The sequence below is a fragment of the Pyxicephalus adspersus genome, chromosome Z (genome assembly GCF_032062135.1).
Source record: "Pyxicephalus adspersus chromosome Z, UCB_Pads_2.0, whole genome shotgun sequence".
NCBI classification, from domain to species: Eukaryota; Metazoa; Chordata; class Amphibia; order Anura; family Pyxicephalidae; genus Pyxicephalus; species Pyxicephalus adspersus.
The window spans coordinates 41,902,366-41,911,684 of record NC_092871.1 but is presented as its reverse complement, the minus strand read 5'-3'; the positions used below and the strand labels follow the sequence as shown (position 1 = coordinate 41,911,684).

General features: G+C 36.1%; 1 protein-coding gene across 3 annotated transcripts in view; it reads left to right on the top strand.

The window, feature by feature from the left end:
* The first annotated feature begins 9,161 nt into the window (after positions 1 to 9,161).
* Positions 9,162 to 9,319, top strand: part of LAMP2 (lysosomal associated membrane protein 2) — a 43,131-nt gene continuing 42,973 nt past the window's right edge. For all 3 annotated transcript variants that reach the window (XM_072429505.1, XM_072429507.1, XM_072429506.1), the window contains exon 1: positions 9,162 to 9,316. In XM_072429505.1, the coding sequence (XP_072285606.1) occupies positions 9,271 to 9,316 (46 nt within the window). In that variant the 5' untranslated portion in view covers positions 9,162 to 9,270. The remainder of the gene's footprint in view (positions 9,317 to 9,319) is intronic.

Sequence of the window (9,319 nt, the reverse complement as noted above, 5' to 3'; positions counted from 1 at the left end):
GGTCCTAAAATTATGGCATTGTGTGTACACAACTAAATACCCTAAAAGCTGTTTACTAACCATGTCTTGTAAGCTCTTCGGGGCAGGGTCCTCTCCTCCTGTATCACTGTCTGTATTAGTCTGTCATTTGCAATCCCTATTTAATGTACAGCGCTGCGCAATTGCCAATTAGAGTAGCTGCATGACGATCTTTCAATCCATCTCTTATTGCAAGTTGCAGAGTATGAACAGCACAACACATATGTTGAATAGTAGTAGCTTTAATTAAATAATTAAATAATTGCTTCTTCAATAATGTTATCAAAAATGTCACTATTCTCTTCACTTTCATTTTCTCCAATACTTGCAGAACTGTCTTCCTTTAATATCTGTCTGTCACTTTCTTCATCTACTTTATTCATTTTCTCAATTGTGCTCAACAAATTAGAAGAATTATCTGTCACATTACATAGAATCTGTTCCTTTTTAATTTCAAAATCTTCTAGAACATCCTCCACTAACTTGTGAAGATAGTCACTGGTGTGATGTGCCTGTATGTCCTTTTCTCCCAAGTGTTTCACCATTTCTCCATTTAGGCCTAAAAAGGCTGGCTGTGAAAAGAAGGATAGTGGTATACTATTTCTTTACTACCATTTCAATAATGTGTTTTTTGAATTTTTCTGGTGTCATTGTTATGGTAACTTTGTCAGATACAAAGGGCCTGATTTATCAATAAAATGCGCATACGCGCCGGTCCGCTCGAATACACCAATTAAAAAGATTAATTTTCAGCTGCGCGATTCAGGAATAGATGTTAACCTCAATTGTGAGGTGATAGCAATTGATTAGCGTACACCTGCGTCCTGTTCTGTGCGCATCTCCAGTCCATTTTACAGGTCAATTTGAATCTTTAACCACCTGGCCGTTAAACCCGACCTTGGTTCGGGGTAAAAACACTTGCAAAAAGTGTTAAACCCGAACTTTTCTCAGGTGGTTAAAAATAAATTTAAAAGCAGAGTACAATGTAATCTGCTTTTAAATGGTTTTTACAGTACAAAAACACCACACAACATGAAATAAAAATAAAAGTAAATTTTAATTTTATATTTTATTTTTAGATTACATTGTCTATTATTTCATTATTTTTTTAAATCATTATTTATAATTATGTATTATATTAAAATTTATGATTATAATATAATAAATAAATATAATTATCATAACCGAGAGTTAATCCTAAGAATTACAAGTCCACAATATAAACAAAAATTTCTATGTAAAAAAAATTAGGATCACTTTTTGCATAAAAAAACTGACAGAATTAGAACGCTAGGGGGGTTAAGCTGATTTTAATTTTATTAAAAGTACATTTTTTTTTTTTACATGATTGTGTGTTTCAAACTTTTTTTATATTCATGATATCTACTAGACCCTTTTTGGGGCATATTTCTGTAAGTTACAGGTCTACAATTTAAAAAAAAATTCATGAAAAACAGTGTACTGCTTTTGGTACAGAAATCTAGACATCAGTGTAACCAAGTAAGTAATTAATCAAGTAAGTTTGCTTTGATGTAAGTAAGTATGCATTGATGTGATTTTTTTGTAATCATCATGCTTGTTAGTTTCATCTGTTGCTGCAATGTTTTTGTGCCTGATTTGTAATGCCAGTTTCTGTAGTTTAACAATTCTTCAGCAAGGTTTTGTTATTTTTTCCACAAGTATTGAGTACAAATGTCTGCATGGTTTCCACTCCAAACTGCTACTTGACCCCCATCGTTGCCTTTGTCACATTGTCACATATTGGTATTTGAATGTATTATGTACTTACCGTATTTTCCGGTGTATAAGGCGACTGGGCGCATAAGACGACCCCCCACTCTAACCAATCATTTGGGGGTCGTGTTATATGCCCAGTATTGTACTGTTCCTTCTGCCTGTCAGATATCACTATTGTGTGAGAACTGAGAGGCAGAAAGAACTGTACACTACTAGTTCTTAGTAATGAATGGGCACGTTCCTTTAATGAATGGGCGTGTTCCAGTGAAGAGCCAATCCAGGCTCTCCACTGGAGAGCCAATCCAGGCTCACGTCCTGCTTTTCAGCTTACACGAGTCCTGCTGTGAAGCAATGCGAGCCTGCCCAGGAGGACTCGTGTAAGCTGAAAAGCAGGAAGACAGAAGGAGGCACAGGAGGACTCGCAGGGACGCCAGACCAGAGAGGGGACTCGCGAGGACACCGGGCGCTGCAGGTAAGTACTGGTACCCGGCGTACAAGACGACCCCTGACTTTGTCATAGATTTTTCGGGGTTAAAAAGTCATCTTGTACGCCGGAAAATACGGTAGTTCTTTTCTGAATAAATTGTCATGGTTTTAATTTCCTTGTTTTTTTTTAAATAGTCTGACATTTGCACTCCGCACAACTCCTCTGTTCATTTGTAGTTGTGTTATCGGTTTGTTGTCATTGTGCTGTGCTGCCTGATCTTAGCACTATTGTATACAGGAACACTTCCACTTGCTGTCCAAACAGGTTAGCTATCCAGCTGAGTTGCATATTCTAACACACCTGATGGTGATGGAAGGAGGTCCAGGTTGCCAAGCACAACATCAAAGCACATTGATTGCCTAGCTCACAAGCAGGGTCAGGCACTCTTAGAAATGAACAGATGTTGTGTTGTTGCTTAACTTAATGCTGATAAATACTGGAGTGGATGCATTATTTAGGTGTTTACACAAAACAAATAGTACTAGTTTATCAAACTTCCAGGGCCAAATCCTGTTTGTGCCAAACATTTTCTTGCTTTTCCATCCCGTCAGGATGTTTCTGCAGGTTTGAATGGCATTTTAGACCTTTGCTCACTATATATATATTTATATATATATATATATATATATATATATATACATTGACTTACCTCAACTTGGTAGTGGAAGCACATAAATGTGGATTACTTCTTTTAACCAGAAGCAATATCCTCTATGAATGATGCTTGTGGCCAAGCCCATGACATCAGAAATCATAGGAAGAAATGAGCAATCTTTTCAATGTGAAGCAATATAGTCCAAAAAGCCCTCTTTGCCTATTTTTTCCTATACTTTCTCTTTTCTATGTATTTGTACACACATCTAAATGCATACATACATGTTTGGCTTTATGTGCACTCATGTCTATACATACATGCATGAGTGCATATGAAGCAAAACAAGCAATATACACAAAATACAAACTTACCTGAATGAGGACTGTGCAAAAGTGGTGCATTTATCAACTGATAAAACACAGTTCAGGCGCACATAGCGGGTCCGCCTTGGCGCACAACTATGAGCTACACGCTCCTGAAGTTTGGCGCACAACTATGCGCATCAAACAACTGAGTTTTAATAAGACAATTGTGCTGTTTTTAGCCTTACAAATAATTCAGAGAAAGGAACAGCTTAAAAACAATCACAATTGTCTTTTTAAACTGTATGTCCTGGGAGATTGGAAAGCAGATCACAAAACAATAATCCCCCCCCCCAAAAAAAAACAAACAACAACATTTTACAAACAACTTTATTCAAAAGAAACATTTGAGGTCACATTTAAATATAAAAAAAATTAAAAAAAAAAAAACACCTAATTTACATGACAAAAAAATTAAAAAGAACAAACAAATCACATGTAAACCCACACTTCCATATAAAGCCAAAATCGTTCAAGTATTTAGGCAGGAAAACCATTTCAAAGTGGTAATGAATTTTGTAATCAAACAATATGGCCACAAACACAATAACATAGCATTAACATTTACTTCAAAGTTGCAAAATGGACATTGAAACATTCAAAGTTTCAAAAACAAAACCAGCTATTGAGCTAAAGGGTAAGCAAAGTATCAAATTCAGCATAATAGATTAATTAAGATAACACACAAACCAACAGCCCCTCCAAAAAAAAGAACACGACAAAGAGAAAAGCAAGTTAGACGTCACCTTTATATATATATATATATATATATATATATGCTCACATTTAAGCGCAAAGGTGAAAAAATTCACTTGCAATTAGCACTTGCGTCTGTCAAAATTGGCTGTTTTTTTTTTTTTTGCAGTTGGACATTTTCATTAAATAAACAAAATAAAAATGAGGAGGATTTAATGTTAAAGTATTTTCTTTATGTATATATAAATATTTTTTTTTATTTAATTTTGTAATTTTAATAACTATAGTAATTACAAATGCATAAATATATATATATATATATATATACACATACATAATTATTGAAGTATATAATTATATATGTATGTATGTATGTGTGTATATATTATATATATATATATATATATATATATATGCTATATACCCACTGAAACTGCTATATTTTGCATCACACTGGTTTTCACCATCATCTTCAAGAATACATTGGCACACGTAATGTTTCCCATCACTTATAAGGTAAAGTGCTCATAAACAGCAGACTTTATCGTGTTTGTTGACAGACTTTTTGCCATTGTAAATGGGGTGCCGCATTCACTAAAATATAAATATAAAATATGTTATACTAAATAGCATATTCTTTGATTTAAATACAAACATACACATAGTCCTGAACTATTGAAAACATACATACAACCCGGCACTATACACACAAATAAGCTATAGCCCTGCACTTAACTTAGACATAATTTGTCCTATACAGAAAACATGCACAAACATTTATACTATACACAAAACACAGACCCCTACATTTTATTAGGAAACGTACACACAATATGCACTATACACACACATTCATACATTCCTTCACCATACACACAAACATTCACATAGCCCTGCAGTTTTATCCAGAAACATGCACACAGCCTTCCATCATAGTACACACAAGCAGCCATGCAGTTTTAAAATAAACATGAACACTTACAGTTGAATCCAAAAAGCTGTTCCTCCAAATACTTCTGAGCTCTTTTAGCAGACAGAGGAAGTTGAGCAAATGCTGCTGCCTTTATCTTTGTTTGCTGATCTTCTGCTGAAGACAGGGCAGTGGGAGGCCCGGGGAACACCTAACTAACTTCCTAGTATTACGTGGTGTGCAAAATGAGTTAAAGTTCAGCCCTGGATGGGAGCATATATGGAGAGTGTAGACAGGACACCTGAACACACATCTGGCCCATAGCACTCACCTATATCTATATCATTACACTTGTTTACACTGAAATTACCTTGTTAAAGGGGCAGGCTGATTCACCAAGCAAAATCGGAAGCTCATTCGCGCATTTGTATTTGCGATCCAAAATCGGAGGCCTTTGATCAATTTATCAACCAAATCCGAGGCGCTGGCGCACGGAAGTCATCAACTAAAGCGATCTCTCCGATAGATATGCACATCCCCTGCAGTTTTACACTGGCAAGCTTGCATTAAACTCACTGTTCCCCTAAAAATGCATTATTTCTAATGGCACACATATTACACTTAGCCCTAAAAAAAAATGTTTGTGCAGTTCAAATGTTTAAAACATCTATATGAGCTAAGAAATAAGCATATTTTAAAATGACCTATTTCTTTCCTGTTAGGCAAGAGTTAACTAAGTTCAACTTCTCTACATAGGCGCCTGTCTAAACACTTACAATGCATGATTGGAGGAGCCGCCTGGCGGTAAATATTGCGACTTTCCGCAGGCTAAACCTTGGCTTTGCAATCAGACTAGATTTACATATATGTACATACAAATATACTCCCAGGACATACAGTCTAAAAAGTCAATTGTGATTGTTTTTAAGCTGTTCCTTTCTCTGAATTATTTGTAAGGCTAAAAACAGCACAATTGTCTTGTTAAAACTCAGTTGTTTGATGTGCATAGTTGTGCGCCAAACTTCAGGAGTATGTAGTGCATAGTTGTGCGCCAAGGCGGACATGTTATGTGTGCGTGAACTGTGTTTTATCATTTGAAAACTGTGCCGTACTTTTGCACAGTCCTCATTCAGGTAAGTTTTTATTTTTTTTGTGTATATTGCTTGTTTTGCTTCATGTGCACTCATGTATGTATAGACATGAGTGCACATAAAGCAAAAAAAAGCAAAAAATGTATGTATGCATTTAGATGTGTGTACATATACATAGAAAAGAGTAATTTAGGAAGAAATAGTCAAAGAGGGCTTTTTGGACCATATTGCTTCAAATGGAAAAGATTGCCTATTTGTTCCTATGATTTCTGATGATATGGGTTTGGCTACAAGCAACATTCATGGAGGATATTGCTTTTGTTTAGGAGGAATCCACCTTTATGTGCTTCCACTACCCAGCTGAGGTGAAGTCAATATATATATAGTGGGCCAAGATCTAAAATGACATTCAAACCTGCAGAAACATGCTGAAGGGATGGAAAAGTAAAAAAATATTTGGCACAAAGTGGGTGCAAATGTCAGACTATTAAAATAAAAAGAAAAAAAAAATCATGACAATTTATTTAGAAAAGGACTATGTAGATAATACATTCAAATACCAATATGTGACAAAGGCAACGAGGGGGGTCAAGTAGCCCTTTGAAGTGGAAACCATGCAGACATTTGTACTCAATACTTGTGGAAAAAATGACAAAACATTGCTGAAGAATTGCTAAACTACAGAAACTGGCATTACAAACCAGGCACAAAAACATTGCAGCAACAGATAAAACTAACAAGCATGAGGATTACAAAAAATCCCATCAATGCATAACATCCAAGCAAACTTACTTTTAATTTATAACTTCTGGGTGTATAAAATAACAAAGACAAAAAAAGGGAGGTCAGCTGTTAAAGAGGAACTATACTCAAAAATAAAACAAAGACACACTTACCTTCAATCCTGCAGGGCAGTCCGATCACTCCAGGGGTGTCCGGCATCGGGTCCCGTGTCGTTTTGGCATCTGTCACTTCTCTTCTGGGTTCTTCATCCTACATCACCCGACCCAGGCGTGAGATCAGGTAAAAAAGGATGAAAAAAAAATTGATGAACTCACTGCGCATGCGTGAGATCAGCAAATTTTTCACTTTGAGCAAAAAGGCTCCTTCTGCATATGCCAGAGATGCTGGGGCATGTGCAGAAGGAGCACCCAAGAGCCTCCTGGGATGCCTGACATAGCTATCCCGGGAGGCTTTGCGCTCCCATTCATCCTCAACCGCTTAGGCGGCCGAAAACTAGGGGCAGTGCTGCACCCTTTTATGTAAAGTGAAAATTCTGCGTTTAGGTACACTTAAAGATCATCCACTTGCTGATGTGAAAAGTGTACATGAAAGGTAATCCTCTGCACACCACAGGTAATGTCACCGACAATATCATTATAGATCCTAAACATTTCAGTCCAAAAAATCAAATGAACAAAGCTATCAAATGTATTAATGTGCAGTGTGAGCTGATTTTTTGAAGGGGAAAAATCAAATTGCATTTACAACAGCAAAAATATAAAAAAAAGGTTAAATGTCCACGTTAAGCAAATTTAAAAATCTTTGACATTCTACCTAGTTTTTAAACTTTAATTTAAAATAAAAAATAGAACTTCTCACTCTACAGTACAGGTCCCTTTTTCATGAGTGTGAAGATCTTAGATTAGAGACTTTCTGTAGGTCCCATTCCTTTCCATGCTGAACAAAGTCTATTGTAGGTTATGCTGCATGTTAGTGTAAGTGTAAGTTTTTCATTTTTACTGTTTAATGCTTTTACTCTTCCATAATAGTCAATATGAATGTTTGTAGCCACACAGTACAGTGTATATATATATATATATATATATATATATATATATATATATATATATATCAAACCCCTCTTTACATTACCCTTAATACACACCATCACCTTCTTTTGGGTGCCCACAGGAAGAAGACTAAGGAAATGGGGTTTTCGGCAACCGACAGTGAAATGTGTAAAATTTGCATAGCTTTGGATGACTGCAGAATGAGAACGTGCCAACCTACTAGTTGTATAAAGGTAACTTTTCTACTCTTATTAGGCTCAGTTCACAAAGCTTTAACATGAAAATGATTATTTTTTTATTCCTATTATTTTCCAACATAATTTGCAATTATGGAATTGCATAGGGAATTTTTAAAAAGAAATCTACACCATGAAGATAAAAAGCAGAGTTTAGGGGTAGGAACCATGTGATCATGGATATGTGGTAAATATTAGGTAAAGGCCTAAAAATTAATAAGCAACCATTGTGCACAGATTGCAACATTTTAATGTTTTATATTTTTTTTTTAGGGAGCAGACAACTATCCTAACTGCATGTTTTTGGGATTTAGGAGGAAATCAAACCTGGGACATGCAAAGGCAAGGGAGCCAAACCTGTTAAGTTGTAAAGTATTTTGACTAGTTGGTTATTGCTGTTCATGATCTTACACTGCCTTGTGGGAATCCTTCAGGTCCATGTAATTCAATAGCAGTAATTGATTCCCACTAGGGAATGTCTGAGGGAACATCATATTCACTGTTTTATAAATAGAGCCCTTAGTGTCTCCAGAAATTATGACATAAATCTAAAATTTATGGAAATCCGGAATATCCAAAAAAAAAAAAAAAAAATTCCAGCATTGCAAAAGTCAAAATCTTTTGTTTGGTAATGAGTACAGAAGTACTGCTTGTGCCCCCCCTGAAGGGTACCCTGCTTGTCCCAACTAAGAGGACATTTGTCTAACATTGAAGAGATTTCCTCTCACTTCCTGTAGAGTTTAGAGAACAAAATCTTAAAAGGAATTCTCCATATTAAAACACAAACGACAAAAACAAAAATCGTAAGCAGTTTTACCTCTTCCTAAAGCTTAAAAACAAGTTTATGCTTTAAATATATTTTAGGGTTATACTTCTCATCCATGAAAAAAGCTAAGGTAAATCTTGGCACTAGTTCAGGTAGTTTTCTATTGTGTAACACCATGAGATGCACTGCCACCCCGCTCATCACAAGCACATTTGACTCAGCATTTACGGTTAAAGAAGCATTTCTTGTTTGACATACACCTCGCGCAGTCACCCAGAATAGATTATTCTAAACATTTATGAAATCGTATATGAAAAGATACGCAAATTTTAGAGCTTTACTTTTTTTGCATGAAACGTTTAATTCAGTGTACGAGTATGTATTAAGAAAATCAAAGTGCACAAGTTACAATATGGTTTTCTTCCTCCCGCTCCGTGTAAAGTAATATGAACCAAGAGATCGTCAGAAGAAGGCGATGCTAGAGCGGTGGGCGAGGCCGGGAGCTGTCATGTGACGGAGTGTGTTGCAGCAATCAGGCAGTACACGAGCTGTTCGGGTGTGTGGTGGTCTGGGGAGACCATGGAGCGCTGCCTGTGCTATGTGACGCTGTGTTTGCTGGGCCTCGGTA